A 17,808-nucleotide genomic window follows, 5' to 3' on the forward strand; every position below is an offset into this window, starting at 1 on the left:
TTCTAACACAAGGGCCTCTGAGGGGGGCGGGGAATTGACCTGACTTATTACGGTCTGGTGTCCCCTGGCCGTCCCTCTTTAAAAAAATTTAGTTTCTTTATTATTTATTTATTTTGGCCACACTGGGTCTTAGATGCAGCAGGGGGGATATTTGTTTAGGCACACGGGATCTTTAGTTGCGGCATGCGGACTTCTTCGTTGCAGAATGTGGGCTTCTTAGTTGCGGCATGTGAACTCTTAGTTGTGGCATGCGAACTCTTAGTTGTAGCATGCATGCGGGATCTAGTTCCCTGACCAGGGATTGAACCCCAGCCCCCTGCATTGGGAGTGTGGAATTTTACCCACTGGACCACCAGGGAGGTCCCTGTCCCCTGCCTTTTGATGTCCCAAGGAGACTTTTAACGCTTGCGCAGTGTCTTTCTTGCCCCAAGGATGGGAAATATGTGACCTCTTCATCTACTTTTCTTTAAGATTTATTATTTTTAAATTTATTTCTGGCTGCATTGGGTCTTAGTTGCAGCATGCAGGATTTATTTATTTATTTATTTATATTTTGGGGGGCTGCGTTGGGTCTTCGTTGCTGCGCACAGGCTTTTGTCTAGTTGCAGCGAGCGGGGGCTACTCTTTGTTGTGGTGCGCAGGCTTCTCATTGTGGTGGCTTGTTGCAGAGCACGGGCTCTAGGCGCGTGGGCTTCAGTAGTTATGGCATGCGGGCTCAGTAGTTGTGGCTCACGAGCTCTAGAGCGCAGGCTCGGTAGCTGTGGCACACGGGCTTAGTTGCTTCACAGGATGTGGGATTTTCCCAGACCAGGGCTCGAACCTGAGTCCCCTGCATTGGTAGGCGGATTCTTAACCACTGCGCCACCAGGGAAGCCCCTTAGCAAAGAAAATCCAGGCTGCACACTGCCCTGGGGTCCTAAGGCTTTTTAGCTTCACTGTGCTGAACATGAGAAAGAATCCTAAAAATCCACTGGCACAGCAGCTGCCATGGAATCTATAGAAATACAGGAACAGAAAGTCCAGGATGCCGAGGAGATCACCTGTGGGGTGAGATGCAAATGCCAGGAGCACCACACTGAATAGATAGTTTAAGTACTGCTGGTCAATGTCACTTAACGTGTTGGGTTTCTGGGATTTCTGTAGTATCTTATAAGCCCCTGTGCAGAATAAGTGAATTACAGCCCAGAAATAACCATCTGGATCAAACTGGGAGTCGCTGAAGAGCAGGCACCCTGCGGCAGCCAGGAGGACGAGGGCACCACAGATCTTTGCAGGAGATGTTTTCTCTTTCTGAAAACACTTCTGGTGCCCACAGATGATAACTTCGGCTACACTATGCAAGATGAGAAACATAGGAATGGCCAGTCTGGACAGTGCTCTGGAACCAACATAGATGATACCCACAAACAGCACGGAAGCAGGAAGCCATGTCAAAACATAGTAAAGATCTTGAACTGCTGTTGATCTCTGCCCAGCCCAGTTTCCATGACACATGAAGCAAAAGTCCACCAATTAATGCCTGCCACCCTTGGAATAATGTAGGGTAGGTAAATTTCAAGACAGACAGGACATACTTGTTCATGAGGTAAGAAGCCAGGTAGCAGGTACAAAACGTGAGGCCGACCAGGCACCTCCTCATGCACATCTGTCAATTTGCGCCGCTTCCCCGGGGAACCGGCGGGAGTCCCAGGGCCTCCGCGCAAGCCGGGCCACCCAGTGGCCAACCTCTTGATCTTTTATTTAAACAGGGTATAGCCTCTCTCTATCCCTGCCATAACTGTTATCTTAAAGTGTCCACAGGAGACAAAATCCAGCTATTTACCCTGTTTCTGTTGTTATTTCCATCTCAAAGTGCAAACGGTAGGCCAGTTGTAAATATCTGCCCTGGAGCCCACCTGCCTCTTGCCTCAGGAAATGTAAACAGAAGGCTAGTTGTAAATGTCCAGCCTGGAGCCCATCTATCTCCTGCCTCAGTGGGGCTCTTGGTGGGAAAAATTGTTACTTATTTTGGGCATCCTTATCTTTTTTTTTTTTTTTTTTTTTTTTTGTGGTATGCGGGCCTCTCACTGTTGTGGCCTCTCCCGTTGCAGAGCACAGGCTCCGGACACGCAGGCCCAGTGGCCATGGCTCACGGGCCCAGCCGCTCCGCGGCATGTGGGATCTTCCCAGACCAGGGCACCAACCCGTGTCCCCTCCATCGGCAGGTGGACTCTCAACCACTGCGCCACCAGGGAAGCTCTGGGCATCCTTATCTTAATCTGTGTTTCCTCTCGCACATACCTATGTTTTGGCTGTGCTATCTGCCTCCAGAGCAGCCACATAGGCACCTAACGAGCCACCTCCAGTGCTAATGAAATCCCTGGCTGACTACTCAGTGCACATTGTGGAAGAGGGGGCCATGAGAAATTGTAAGAGCTGGTCATGAGGGGTGGAGTGTTAGAGTGTAACCGAGAGTGGGGTCTGGCTGCTCACTGCTCAAAAGCCAATAAAGAGACAAGGTTGGTGGAAAGGAAAGTTTGCTTTATTTTGGATGCCAGCAACCGGGGTGCGGGGAGGATGGACTCCTGTCCAAAGGCCAACTCCCTTTCAGGTCCCTGCATGTAGGGGCTACACGCAGAAACTGCACAGTCAGCTCTGACAGTCATCTTGAAATTGGTCATGTGGTGGTCTGACCAGCATCATCTTGATTGTTTTAAGTACAGTTAATCTTCAGTTCCAGGGTTTGTTCCCATTTCTTTGAGGCCAGTTCTTGGAATTGTGTAAATTGGAGCAGCTTAGGTCCTGGCTGCAGTCTGGTCATCATGTAGTTAACTTCTTCCACCTGGTGGGGGGTTTCGGTATCTACAAGACAGCTCACAGGAATATTTTCTATAACCCTTAAGAAGGAACTAAAAGTCCTTGACTATGCTTAATGACTAAACTATTATTAGTTAGTCTTGCTAGACTGTTTTCCTTTGTTTCTACATTTTCTCATTTCTCTGATTAAATTTATTCTTCGACTAAAGTTTTTCCACAAACAAAAGGCAGGCTGAGGACATGGGGAAGGACTGACTACAGGGTCCTGCTCCGTTTCAGGAGGAGGTCATTGAGAGGACATGGCTACTAGTTGACCCTCGAGGTGGACCTAGGGAACCAGAGGCCCCTCACCCCCTCTCCACCCTTGGAATGTATGTTCTACCCACTGTTCTCACAAAGGGAGCCATTTTCAAGGATGCAGCCTTGAGAGAGTAAAGTGTTGTTGAGACAATCTGAACGGTATATGCGACTGAATCCTGTTGAGACCTTTATATAAACTTTTAAGATTCTGGTAAGCAGTGTTGCTGCAGGAGAGAAAGTGGGGTGTGAGAGGAAGGTCACATCCCAGGTCTTAGGTGAGTCCCTGGGACGGCCACCAAGTGTGGGTTCTTGGCTTTGCACAGGAAAGAATTCAAGAGAGAGCCATAGTAAAGTGAAAGAAGGTTTATTCAGGGAGATACACATGCCATAGACAGAGTGTGGGCCATCTCAGAAGGCAAGAGGCCCCAGGATATGGAGTTGTCAGTTTTTATAGGGGTGGGTAATTTCATAGGCTAATGAGTGCGAAGATTATTCCAACTATTTTGGGGAAGGGGAGGGGATTTCCAGGAATTGGGCCACCGTCAACTTTTTGGCCTTTTATGGTCGGCCTCAGAACTGTCAGGGCGCCTGTGGGTGTGACACTTAGCTTACTGATGTATTACAATTAGTGTATACTGAGGCTCAAGGTCTAGTGGAAGTTGACTCCTCCGCCATCTTGGACCTAGTTGGTTCTGAGGTAGGAGATAGATGGGCCCCTGGGCTGGCAGCTGGTGTTTGTCAAGTGGACTAAAATTGAAGCTTTGTTCTCACCCAGACACTCCAAGGACAAAGCTGGTGGCAGAAGCTGAGCTCTGCTGAAGTAAAGAGATGAGATATGATGACAACTCCTGAGGTTAAGGAAAACTTCCCTGTCTGCACATGCTCAGGAAGGCTCCTTGGGGGTCAAAAAGGGAGGGGGCACCACCCCATAAGTGTGGACATGCACCCACAGGCCTTTGCGGTGGGATCCATCTTAGCAAAAAGTTGTGCACGCATGTTGGGGAGTGACCTAGGACAGGTCAGATGTGGGAAAAGAAATGAGATAATTGGCCAAAGATAAACAAAGACCCAGAAGGATTGTTCTATATAAGAGATTTGTATCAGTTCTTTACTGCGCTCTTCCTCATTAGAGAGGCTGCCCATACCCTTTCTCTCTAGGTGTGTATTTCTGCCTAGCTTTCTGTGTATTCTGTATTTCTGTGTATTTCTGCCTGACTTAAATAAATAAACTTCTCTGTGTGCTCTCCCATACACCACGGTGCTGTGTCTCTAATAATAAACTTTGTACCTGTTTTTACAATTTTTGCCTCCTTGAAACATTCTTGCTTTCAAACGGGGGAAACAGCCAGGGCCCCTTTGCTTCTAGCCTCTAGCCCCTGGTGGTATAGTGGCTAGGATTCCTGGTTTTCATCCAGGCTACCCAGGTTCAATTCCTGGGCAGGGAACTGAGATCTCTCTTCAGGACCGCTCACTGCTGTCTCTCCGAGATCATAATCAGTTTATGTCCTGTCCTCAACGGCTATGTCATTCTTTTAAAGGTTGTGCCCTGCCCCTTTCCTATCTTAGTGTGGAGATCTACTCATCTTGTGGCTGCCTGAGACAAGCCTCGTATATAAGTTCCCTCGTTTGTTAAATCTGCCACCTACCAATCCGGAGTAGTCTGCCTCTTTCTTTGGTTTCTCCTTGCCTTCTGTGTATGGGGGTCAGTTTCAAATTTCACCTGGGGAACTCCTGGGGTTGGGAACCAACATTCTCCTAAGCAGTGGGAATAATGGGGTACTTCAAGAGGACCCCATAGTCTTGAGATTGTAACGTGAAAGAAAGTCTTTCGGAAAGTTCTGAGGACTGTTCCACCGGTTAGAGGTCAAAGCATAGTTGTATAGTTTTTGAGTCAAGGTTTTGACAGTTTACGTAGTCCAGATCTGCACATACAAGGTGAGTAGTGGGTTATCATGACCCTTTACAGGATTGAGAAAGAAATGTTATTTCCTAAGGAGCTACCTTCCTGGCGCCAGAAGAAAATCTCTCTTTTCTTTCAAGCAGGCATTCCTGTGTTAAGGATATCTAGTTAACGTATAATGCAGATGCGCAATGCACGCTAAAGGGGAGCAGGTAGTGGCCCAAACGGCAGAGAGAATTTTACGTTAAAAGGTTTTTTGTCCTGCCTTAAAAACAATTTTATTTCATCACAAATATAAAAACCATTTTTTTTTCCTCACAGGTGGTACAAAAAACAGGCAGTGGGCTAACCCAGGATATTGTAAAAAATTGGAAAATATACAGGAGTAGATAATATTCTGTTCCCTAGTTTTCCATATTTCCCCCTGAGGCGTGTAAAAGCATGTAGCCATGCTAAAACTAATTGTATCTGTGAATTAAAAAAACTAATTGTATCTGTGAATAATTCCTCAAGTTACACCAAGATTTCATGGCTCAAGTTGGTCCGTATTTTTCGTTAAATTAATTGCAGCATAACACATGAAAGTGTCCTTTCGGATGACCTCCTGGAGCTAGAATTGCGAGTTTTTCATATTTCTCCCCCAAATTTCCGTGAAACACCGACCATATCTCTGGAGTAGAGGCTGATACCGCAAGGAATTCTGGGGAATGTAGTTTTGGTTTGCAGCTAGCGAGACATTTCCGGCAGAAGTTGCTGGGCGTGAGAAGAAAGCGAGACAGTTTTCCGCAAACGTCGCTCAAAGGCCCACCGTGGGATTGGGGGAGTGGGGTGGGGGAGGGTGGGCATGAAGGGTGTGGCTGCTTGTCACTACGCGATTGGCCGGCAGCTTCCCCGGCACGCTCATACGGCGCTTCCGGGCCCCCCGGTCTTGCAAGGCCGTCTGGGAGTTGTAGTTCAGACTCTTGCCCGAACTCCGTAGTCCAGCTGCGGCTAGGAGGTCAGAGGCCGTCCCCCGCCTTCGGTGCTTGGCTTGGAGGATGGATCCGGGGTCCGGGGCCGACGCGGCCCCGTTGGCTGGTTTGGCCTGGTCGTCGGCCTCGGCGCCCCCGCCGCGGGGGTTCAGTGCGGTGAGCAATGTCAGGGGACCAGGGACGAATAGGGAGAGAGGCGGCGACACCAGGGGCCGGGGGTTGAATGGGGGCAGAGTCGGCTGCGGCCGGGTAAGAGCCTGGCGCTGACCCGCATCCGCGCTGTAGATCTCTTGCACTGTGGAGGGGGCGCCCGCCAGCTTCGGCAAGACTTTCGGGCAGAAATCCGGCTACTTCCTGTGCCTCAATCCTTTGGGCAGCCTAGAGGTAAGGGGCCCTCACCTTCGGAGTCCCCGGGGTCCTCCCACTCCCCTTTGTCCATGGGGACTATGCTAGGCACACGATCCCGGTTGCTGAGTGATTCTCGATGTATCCCCTCCCCCCCCCCCGCCAGAATCCACAGGAGAACGTGGTGGTCGATATCCAGGTCCTGGTGGACAAGAGCCCCCTCCCGCCGGGATTCTCCCCGGTCTGCGACCCCGTGGACTCCAGTGAGCCCCCTGTCGAAGGCGGGAGTGGGGTGGGGGGGTCAGGGGCATGTTCGCGTCTCTGCGGGGAGGGTCCAGGAAAGGAATGGAGGGACCACAGGCATGCGATTTTTGAATTTTGGCCGCCCCCTTGATGCACTGGGTAATGACAGTGTTGGCTGAGGACTCAGAGCCCTGATCTAGGGCGGGACGATGTACCCCGCCCTGCGTAAAAATGTGCGATTGGTACAGTCTCTGTTCTAGAGTAAGTGTTCAGTCAATGCGACCTGTTTTATTACTGTTACTACTACGCCTTCTTCTTACACTGTAGCTAAGCTGATCCACGCACAGTTCTATTTTCCACTTCCACGCTTTTGCACACGGGCTCTGGTAACCCTGGTGCTGCCCTCCCAGCCCCGACTGCTCTGCTTTCTAACCATCAGGCTCTCCCTGCCTCTCATGCCCTCTCCATGTCTTGTCATTTATATTTGGCTCTCAACATATATCTATTGGTACTGGACTTGGCAAATTTTTCCTGTAAAGGGCCAGGTAGTAAATATATTCAGCTTTCCAGGCCAGATGGTTTCTGTTGCATATATACAATATATACCCCTTTAAAAATGTAAAAGCCATGCTTTGCTCATGAGCCAGACAAAAACAGATCTTGGGCCGGATTTGGCTCATAGGTTGTAGTTTGCTGACCTCTGGATTAGAGGGCTGAGGGAGAGTGTGTTTGGAGGGCCAGGATGGGTACCCAGTTCTGTCTGATCCCACAGCTACCCACCCTCACTGTGGTGCCCATGGCCACCCCATGAATGCTTCTCCATGTCACCAAAGATGAACCTGCCCCCATGGCTCCTACATGGATTCCCCTCCTATGGCTTTACCATTCATGATTAACCACTGCCCCAGCACCATCCAGATGGCTGCCTTAAACAGCACCTTGGCGAGCATTCTCCTGGAGCCATCTTTGGACCCCTTTCCTGCTTCTCCTCTTTTCTCATTCCCCTGTCCCTCACTCCCAGAGGCCTCCGTGTCCAAGAAGAAACGCATGTGTGTGAAGCTGGTGCCCTTGGGGGTTGCAGACACAGCTGTCTTTGACGTCCGGCTGAGTGGGAAAACCAAGACGGTGCCTGGATACCTGCGAGTAGGGTAGGGCCACCCCCCAGCCCTCCTTCCTTGCCCTCCCAACCCCCATACCTAGTCCCTCATGGGGCTCCCATGAGTCCTTCCATCCCTTCTGCCACCTCTCTATGCCTCAGTTTCCACATGTTAAGGTGGGGACAGTTGTACCAATCTTGTAGGGTGATGGTGAGGAACAAATGAGTTGGTGTGTCTGAAGCACCCAGTATGGTGACTGCACCCATCATACTAGTTAGTATGTTGCTGAGCGTGTGGGCTGAGATGTGAGGTCACTGGAGGCCTGCCTTCCCCTGGCAGCTATTCTCAGCCCTGGCTGCACACTGGGCCAGAGCCCCTTCTCTCTTTTCCTCCTCCTCTAGGGACATGGGGGGCTTCGCCATCTGGTGCAAGAAGGCCAAGGCCCCGCGGCCAGTGCCCAAGCCCCGAGCTCTCAGCCGAGACATGAGAGACCTCTCCCTGTACCCACCTGGCCAGTCCAGGTGAGTCCTCGGGCTCAGGGATGGGAGCGGCCATGGCGGGGGGCGGTGGATATCAGGCCTCTGACTTGGGTCATCCTGCCTCCACCAGCAAGGGTGGCTTCCCGGAGCGGACGCTTTCGAGGCTGGGCTCTCGGGCATCTACACTTCGGAGGAACGACTCCATCTACGAGGCCTCCAACCTCTACGGCATCTCAGGTGAGCACAGAGCAGGGAAATTCAGGCACTGGGGTGGGGGTGGGGCGAGACTGGCCCAAAATTGTACAGCCAGGAAGGTGCAAGGGCAGGGTTGGACCAGGCCTGGGCTTCCCCCATTCTGTCAAGACTGGGAAGAGCCGAGACCTCCAGGATGGGCTTCTCAGGGTGGGGAGCGGGCAGGCCTCAAGTCTCCTGGGCCTCAGCTCCTTCCCCCCACCTGCTTTTCTCAGCCATGGATGGGGTTCCCTTCACGCTGCACCCCCGATTCGAGGGCAAGAGCTGTGGTCCCCTGGTGAGTCCGGGTCCCAGGGAGTCTGGGTCTGCCCCTCCCCATTGCGTTTCTAGGCAACAGGAATCAGGGGGCATCATCTGTGTAACCAGCACCTCAGCACAGAGGGGAGTTCCTGGGTGAGAGGAAGCTGGAGGCCAAGGCAAGGGGGCGGGAGGGTCTCCTGGAATGGGGGAGTCAGGAGGGGCAGCTGGATGCTGGGGGCAAGAGATGGTGGCAGGAAAGGGGAGAGAACATTCAGGCAAATATTGAGGGGGCCCTCCTTGAAGATGAGGGAACGGGGGTTCCACGTTGGGGTCCCTGCCCGAGATTGACGTGCCCCTTGCCTGCCAGGCCTTCTCTGCCTTTGCTGATCTGACCATCAAGTCACTGGCGGACATTGAGGAGGAGGTGGGTGCAGGGTAGGGAGGGGGTGGGGTTGGGGGGTGCAGGCCCTCCAGTTTCCCCTGGGTCCCTCTTCTCTCCCAGCTATAACCCACCTCGAGGGCTCCAGATCCCCATGCCCCACCATTTCTCCGGCACCCCAGTGGCTCCTCCTTCGCTCTGTGCTCTCCCCTCACCCCACTCCCCGCCCCCCAGTACAACTACGGCTTCGTGGTGGAGAAGACGGCAGCTGCCCGCCTGCCCCCTAGCGTCTCTTAGCCCCTCACCGGCCCCAGGGAGAGTCCCCTGCCTGACAGCCCCGGACTGGCAGCTGCCCACCGAATTGAATCTTGGGAGCCTTGGCGGCGCAAGGCATTCTGGACCCTCAGCCACCCAGCGGAGCAGCAGCCCTGCAGGAGGGGCCGGGAGCGGTCTGCTTGGTGATGGGTCTCCTGTCCCCCGGGCCCTGATGTGCAAGGCAGGGGTAGGGGCTGGACGGAAAGCAGTGCCTTCAAGTCATTTGTGTCAAAACTCGCTGGTGCCTGGAGGCCACGCGGGCGTCCTCCCTCCAGGAAATAAACACCACGCTGTCCGGGCCGTCTGTAGTCTCCATTCTGACTGTGGGTCTCTGTGGCTCGCAGGAGCCAGGGACAGACGCACACTCAGCAAGAGGGTGAAGTCCTGGAGGGGAGGGGGCGCTGCCGCCACTCCCATTCTACAGAGGGAGAAACTGAGGCTCAGCGAGTGCCTGAGCCAGGATTCCGAATCACAGAGGAGACCGGGTCCCGCCCCTCCATCATTGCGCGTAACAGTAATAATAGTAACGGCTACCGTTTATACTTCGAGGACCTCCTCACGAACACCTGATGTACAGTATCTCATTTAGTCCTCCCCCAGCTCAGTGGGAAGCCCTGGTTGCGTGGCCATTTCACAGATAGGAAAACCGAAGCAGGAGGCGGCTAAACTCACAGCTGGGATTCCAACCCAGAGCCTGCTCTCTTAACCACCAAGCTGTTCTGTTCTGTGCGTCCCTTTTCCTCCGCTGTGTGGTAGACACAAACGGTGGATACTCATGAATCGCGGTAGTTACCCTCTGTAAAGTAGCGTGAAAACTGAATTAGGAAATACTGTATTCCTCGGGGAGATACAGGTAGGTTCTTGTAAGCCTCTAGTCACATTTTGGTCAAGTAATCAATACATAACCTTGTTTTCTGTGCATTTCAAGACACCTTGTTTAATATACATGCTGCCAATTTGTTAACGGTGAACTCACGGCCACCAGCCCTAGAACTCACGTCTGAACAAAGCTCATCGGAGAGTATTTGCTCCCGGAGGCACATCCCAGCCTTCTTGCACCTGGGGACACTAGATAGCTCTTCAGCACTACACTTGGGGGCCTTTGCAAACAGCAAAAATCACCAATGAAAAAGCACAAAAGTGCAAAATGGGCCACTGGCTAGACCTCATGAAGGATGCCTGTTTATAGTCAGAGCTGGAACAGGAAGGCAGAACATCGCCTTGTCCTACCACAGCTGGGAACATGCACCTCTGAGGACTCAGATTTTTTCCGGCACTGTGCGTGTCTACCAATAGACACAAAAGCACTGTGAGTATCGATTTGGGGGTCACAAATTTGAGCCAGTAGGAGAATTGGCGAATACAGACTCCACAAACTGTATTTGCGAAATGAACCACCCCAGGCTCACACTGTCTCTCCCGCGCATGTGCTTCCTTTTCTGCTCTCTCTTCCCCAGGTACCCATAGCGTCAGGGTGGCCCAGGTCAGGAACATTCCCCAGATCTCTGTAGCATAGGAAGGCTAAGGCTTATTTCTCATCCACATCACGTGCCCCTGGCAGGGCGGCAACAGGCTGCTGGTCGTAGCTGCAAGGAAACGCAGCCGAAGGGGTGGCCAGCATCCCTCCAAGACAGTGGGGATGGACTCAGAAGGGTCTCACGCTGTCACTTAAGTGCTGTGGCCTGGAAGTGCCTTGTCAAAGTTCTGCTCACAGCTCATTGGCCAGAAGGGGTCACACGGGGTCCCAAGGGGATGTGCCACCCACCCAGGCACTTGTGTCTAACGACACTGGCCTGGGGACCTGAAGGGGGAGATACTGCCCTGCACAGGCATCTGAGGGAAAAGAGTCCCCTGCCCTGGGAGTCTGAGGGTGGAGACAGTGAACTATCCTGGAGGGGAGGGTAAGGGGAGACGGTACCCCCTCCCCCCACCGACTTCAGCTGCCTCGGAAAAACTAGGCCTCTGATGCTGAGATATCTCCCCGAATCTGGGCGCAGCCAGCACCTGCCAGGTCCCACCCAGGTTGCTCTGGCGCCGGCCATGGAATCCGATCCAGCTGGGAAGCAAAGGCTGTTTGTTCTCTCTGGTTGTGATCTTGGCCACCCTGAAACCAGCCCCAGATCACTTTCCAGGGCATCTGTGTGTGACCAGGGGCCCCCGGACGACCCATACTGGCCTTGGGTCCGACTGGATTAACCATCATTGCCAGGTCACTGACTCTGCAAAATCCCAATCCTCTTGAGTGCAACAGGGCCTGGGAACAGCCTCACAAAGGGGCTGGAAAGTCCTGATGGAGCCTGTCCCCTTAGACCCCAACTCCTTTTTTTTTTTTTAAACCCCACATTTGTTTATTTATTTTTTTGGCTGTCTTGGGTCTTCGTTTCTGTACGAGGGCTTTCTCTAGTTGTGGCAAGCGGGGGCCACTCTTCATCGCGGTGCGCGGGCCTCTCACTATCGCGGCCTCTCTTGTTGCGGAGCACAGGCTCCAGATGCGTAGGCTCAGTAGTTGTGGCTCATGGGCCTAGTTGCTCCGCGGCATGTGGGATCTTCCCAGACCAGGGCTTGAACCCGTGCCCCCTGCATTAGCAGGCAGATTCTCAACCACTGCGCCATCAGGGAAGCCCAGCCCCCAACTCCTGACTTGGGCCACATCAATCCTCACAGCTCCAGCTAAGCTTACATCCTCTTGGGCTACAGGGAAGGGAGCCTTTAGCTGGCTCTGAGGCGCAGAGACCCGGGCATCACAGGGGCCTGGGGACTGAGAGGGACATTTCTGGGGAGATGTGGTCCCAGCTCCAATGCTCACTAGCTGGTGACCCTGAGCAGTGGCTTAACCTCTCTATTCTTCAGTTTGTCCATCTTTACAATGGGAATCTCAATGGTCCTCACCTCATTTGGTAGTTCTGAGGGAGAACTCTTGTGGGGCTGTGTCTCTCCGCTGCCTCTGCTGACTTGCAAAAACTCTTCCTGGCTCTCAAAGTTCTTCTCAGCTGGAAGGCTTCTGCAGACCAAAGTCCATGCAGATTGAATGGAAGATGCAAGTCCTAGTGGCTTCTACTAGTGGCATACCCCACACTTCTTGTATTCAAGTGTTCCAGAGCCCAGCTGTGGCCCCTACTGCTCTCTCCAGATCAGAGCAATGATCTGTGCCAGCCCTGAGCATCACCTTGGGCACCTTCCCGCCCAAACCCCCAAAGCTGCTGGCTTCTACCCCATCATTCATTCTGCCTATTTTTTTGTTTGTTTGTTTTGGTTTTGTTTTTTTGCCATGCTGCTTGACTTGCGGGATCTTAGTTCCCCGACCAGAGATTGAACTTGGGCCACTGGCAGTGAAAGTGCTGAGTCCTAACCCCTGAACCACCAGGGAATTCCATTCTGCCTGTTCTTGAACTTGATCTAAGTGCAATGCCCAAACGAGTCCTCTTCTCTTCTGAGCCTGGCTAATTATTCACTATTGGGTCTGAGACATTCATCTGTGTTGCCTGAATCAGTAATTCCCTCTTGTTAATTGCTGAGTAGTATTCCATTGTATGGATGTACCACAGTCTGTTCATCTGTTGATGGACATTTGGATTGTCCCTAGTTCTTGGCCAGTGAAAGAAATTGCTCTGAGTACTCTTGTACATGTCTTTTGATGAATACACACTCTTTTTTTTGGATTCTTACTAGTTGTATATATTCTTTTTTATAAACATCTTTATTGGAGTATAATTGCTTTACAATGGTGTGTTAGTTTCTGCTTTATAACAAAGTGAATCAGTTATACATATACATATATCCCCAAATCTCTTCCCTCTTGCATCTCCCTCCCTCCCACCCTCCCTATCCCACCCCTCTAGGTGGTCACAAAGCACCAAGCTGATCTCCCTGTGCTATGTGGCTGCTTCCCACTAGCTATCTATTTTACCTTTGGTAGCATATATATGTCCATGACACTCTCTCACTTTGCCCCAGCTTACCTTTCCTTTCCCCATATCCTCAAGTCCATTCTCTAGTAGGTCTGCGTATTTATTCCCATCTTGCCCCTAGGTTCTTCATGATCATTTTTTTTTTAGATTTCATATATATGTGTTAGCATATGGTATTTGTTTTTCTCTTTCTGACTTAACTTCACTCTGTATGACAGACTCTAGGTCCATCCACCTCACTACAAATAACTCAATTTTGTTTCTTTTTATGGCTGAGTAATATTCCATTATATATATGTGCCACATCTTCTTTATCCATTCATCTGTTGATGGACACTTACGTTGCTTCCATGTCCTGGCTATTGTAAATAGAGCTGCAATGAACGTTTTGGTACATGACTCTTTTTGAATTATGGTTTTCTCAAGGTGTATGCCCAGTAGTGGGATTGCTGGGTCGTATGGTAGTTCTATTTTTAGTTTTTTAAGGAACCTCCATACTGTTCTCCATAATGGCTGTACCAATTTACATTCCCACCAACAGTGCAAGAGGGTTCCCTTTTCTCCACACCCTCTCCAGCATTTATTGTTTGTAGATTTTTTGATGGTGGCCATTCTGACGGGTGTGAGATGATATCTCATTGTAGTTTTGATTTGCATTTCTGTAATGATTAATGATGTTGAGCATTCTTTCATGTGTTTGTTGGCAATCTGTATATCTTCTTTGGAGAAATGTCTATTTAGGTCTTCTGCCCATTTTTGGATTGGGTTGTTTGTTTTTTTGATATTGAGCTGCATGAGCTGCTTATAAATTTTGGAGATTAATCCTTTGTCATTTGCTTCATTTGCAAATATTTTCTCCCATTCTGAGGGTTGTCTTTTTGTCTTGTTTATGGTTTCCTTTGCTGTGCAAAGGCTTTTAGGTTTCATTAGGTCCCATTTGTTTATTTTTGTTTTATTTCCATTTCTCTAGGAAGTGGGTCAAAAAGGATCTTGCTGTGATTTATGTCATAGAGTGTTCTGCCTATGTTTTCCTCTAAGAGTTTGATAGTGTCTGGCCTTACATTTAGGTCTTTAATCCATTTTGAGTTTATTTTTGTGTATGGTGTTAGGGAGTGTTCTAATTTCATTCTTTTACATGTAGCTGCCCAGTTTTCCCAGCACCACTTATTGAAGAGTCTGTCTTTTCTCCACTGTATATTCTTGCCTCCTTTATCAAAGATAAGGTGACCATATGTGCGTGGGTTTATCTCTGGGCTTTCTATCCTGTTCCATTAATCTATATTTCTGTTTTTGTTCCAGTACCATACTTTCTTGATTACTGTAGCTTTGTAGAATAGTCTGAAGTCAGGGAGCCTGATTGATGAATACACACTCATTCTTGTTGGGTAAATACACTGAGTGGAAATTCTAAGTGGTAAGGGAGGCCTATCTTCAGCTTAAGCAGATACGGCCAAGCAGACTTCTAAGACTGTTGCACCAATTTACCCTCCCACCCACAGCAAATGAGAGTTCCATTGGCTCCATGTCTTCACCAACACATGGCATTGTCAGTTTTGTTAATTTTGGCCATTTGTCTCACCAGTTTGAATTTCTTAGCTATCATGTACACTCTTGCCAGCTTAGAAATCTGAACTGAAAAAGCTGACCCATGCTGTATAGAAAACACCCCTTTCTCATCTTCCTTATCTACCTGCCCTTTTTATTTGTCATTGGGAAGAGCCCACAGAGAATTTACAAGACATTAAATAGTTTGTGAGATGGTTCCCTTTAGAACCTTTTGTCTTGGTATCCTGGTGTTCAGGCCTGTGTAATCCTCCACTTGAGGCCAGGCTGGATCTAGTGTAGACTCACCTCTAACCAATGGAGTACAGTAAGGGTGATGGGACTTCACTTCTGTGAGTAGGTTTAAAATACAAGACTTCCATCTTGTTGCAGACTCTCTTTTGTTGGCTACAATGATGCACACTGCCCTATAAAGAGGCCCACATGTCACGGAACTGAGGGCAGCCTCTGGCCAACAGCCAGCAAGGAACCAAGGACTTAAGTTCCACAGCTCATAGGGAATTGAATCCTGCCAACAACCACAAAATGAACTTGAAAGCAGATCCTACCCTGGTTGAATCATTATTTTTTTTATAAATTTATTTATTTATATTTGGCTGCATCGGGTCTTCATTGTTGCGCGTGGACTTTCTCTAGTTGTGGCGAGCGGGGGCTACTCTTCATTGCGGTGCGCAGGCTTCTCATTGCAGTGACTTCTCTTTGTTGTGGAGCACAGGCCCTAGAGCAGGCGGGCTTCAGTAGTTGTGGCACGCGGGCTCAGTAGTTGTGGCTCACGGGCTCTAGAGCACAGGTTCAGTGGTCGTGGGGCACGGGCTTAGTTGCTCCGCGGCATGTGGACTCTTCTCGGACCAGGGCTTGAACCCGTGTCCCCTGTACGGGCAGGTGGATTCTTAACCACTGAACCACCAGGGAAGCCCTTAAAGTGTTTTTAATAAAGTGTTCTCTGGGGGAAACGGGCCCCTTGTTTGCTCTGAGCAATCTCCCTCAAGGTGGCGTCTGACCTTCTGTTCTAAATGTCACCAGCACAGAGGACCCCAACTCCATCTGCCACTTTCAGAAGATTTTACCTGCAGAAGTAAAGGAGGGAGACCAGTGGGTGTGATGAGGGGGCAACAGTGGTGACCCTTGTGTGAGTTAGGCAGGGTGTCTGCTCATGGCGGGCATTCAAAAACCAACAGCTCTTCTCAACCACAAATAGCACAGTTAAGTGCTTTCAATATCCCATTTATGCCTGCTGTTGCAAAAATGCCATGAAGCTGGAGCAGATGCTATCTGTGCCTCCCTCCCCTCCACAGCAAGTACCTGTGACCCTGCCTGGGGCCTCCTGTGACCAGAGGAGCGTGTCTAGCTGGTGCACAGGGAGGGCTAGAAGTGTGAGGGGTCAGTCCCTCTGGGAACAGCTCTCAGCTAATGCCTGATGGAAATAGGAGGATAAATATCCCAGCCCCCTCGCCCCTGAGATGGGACCAACTGCCATGCGTGCTCTATGGTGTCTCCCTGGGGTGCCCAGGGGGATCGAGCACCTGTTGCCCTTAGCGCCATCTGCTCATTGACGCCCCCTGCAGGGTTCCGGGGCTTCCTGGGGTCGCTTCCCAGGTAAACCACATCTTGGCAATCATCTCAGCCTTTGATTCTGATGACCCCAAACCAAGGCAACATCTTTTTTATAATTAATTAATTAATTAGGTTGTGTCGGGTCTTAGTTGTGGCATGCGGGATCTTCATTGTGGTATACGGGATCTTTTGTTGCAGTGCACGGGCTCTTCGTTGCAACATGCGGGCTCAGTAGTTGTGGCACATGGGCTTAGTTGCCCCACGGCATATGGGATCTTAGTTCCCCGACCAGGGATCAAACCTGGGTCCCCTGCATTGGAAAGCGCATTCTTAACCACTGGACCACGAGGGAAGTCCTCAAGGCAACATCTTTAACAGATGTGTCTACACCTCAAAATGTACCAGGATGCCGACAGCTACTTGTGTCGGTGAGGCCCGTGGAGCTAACGGAGTCATTGATACTCTTTCCGATTTGGTCCTCACAGCTGTACTGTGATGGGGTTGGGGGATTAGCCCTATTTTATAAAGAAAGAAGCTGAAGTGCAGGTCGCATGACTGTTCCCTGAGCCAGGTCTGTCCAAGCTGGCTCTTGGAACACAAAACCCTCATCAGGTGCCCAGGACAGGGAGCAACCAGAGCGTTTGGCTCCAGCCCTAGGACCAGCCTCTTCCCTGCTCGCCAGATTCTGATCAGAATACGAAGGTGCTCAGCACCCCATCCAGGGTGGTGTCGACAACAGGGCCAGGTTTCAGCAGGGACTGTGGGCAGCGCTTCCAGCCAGCCTCCCACGTAACCTTGCAGACTTTCCAGGGCTCCAGTTCTTGGTCCCAGGAGGATGCGCAGAGATCAGACTGGGATGAGGCTAGTGAGCACGTAGGGCCCACATTTAAGGAGGTGCTCACTTCAAACTTGGGGCCCACCTGCACGTGAAGGAACCTGAGAGTGAGTGCCTCCTTAAAGTTTTTTTTAAGTTGAGGTGAAATTCACATAACATGAAATTCACCAGTTAAAAATGTACAGTTCAGTGGCATTTAGTGCATGGACGATGTGCAACCATCACCTCTATCTAGTTCCAGAACATTTCCGTCACCCCAAAGGAAACCTCATCCCTATTAGCCATTACTCCCCATTCCCCCTCCCCCAGCCCCTGGCAACCACTAATCTACTTTATATCTCTATAGATTTGCCTGTTCTGGACATTTCATATCAATGGGATCATAGACTATGTGGCCTTTGTGTCTGGCTTCTTTCAATCAGCATCATGTTTTCAAGGTTCATCCATGCGGTAGCATGTGTCAGAGCTTCCTTCCTCTTTATGGCTGAGTAATATTCTACTGTATGGATGGATCACTTTTTGTTTATTCATTCATCTATTGATGGACATTTGGGTTGTTTCCACCTTGTGGTGATTGTGACTAGCGCTGCTATGAACGCACGTGTACTATGAACGCACGTGTACAAGGATT

General features: G+C 50.5%; 1 protein-coding gene and 1 pseudogene across 1 annotated transcript; one reads left to right on the forward strand and one right to left on the reverse strand.

Moving 5' to 3' along the window:
• Window positions 1–849: 849 nt before the first annotated feature.
• LOC132485604 (transmembrane protein 241-like) lies at window positions 850–1,665 on the reverse strand (annotated as a pseudogene).
• A 4,294-nt stretch (window positions 1,666–5,959) lies between these two features.
• MVB12A (multivesicular body subunit 12A) lies at window positions 5,960–9,617 on the forward strand. Its single transcript, XM_060092146.1, has 9 exons — window positions 5,960–6,123; window positions 6,253–6,351; window positions 6,479–6,575; window positions 7,577–7,703; window positions 8,054–8,173; window positions 8,262–8,368; window positions 8,599–8,660; window positions 8,991–9,047; window positions 9,237–9,617. Exons 1-9 carry the CDS (start codon window positions 6,034–6,036, stop codon window positions 9,297–9,299), a joined length of 822 nt encoding a protein of 273 aa, XP_059948129.1. The 5' UTR covers window positions 5,960–6,033; the 3' UTR covers window positions 9,300–9,617.
• The last annotated feature ends 8,191 nt before the right edge of the window (window positions 9,618–17,808 follow it).

Source organism: Mesoplodon densirostris, chromosome 3 (genome assembly GCF_025265405.1).
Source record: "Mesoplodon densirostris isolate mMesDen1 chromosome 3, mMesDen1 primary haplotype, whole genome shotgun sequence".
Lineage (NCBI taxonomy): Eukaryota > Metazoa > Chordata > Mammalia > Artiodactyla > Ziphiidae > Mesoplodon > Mesoplodon densirostris.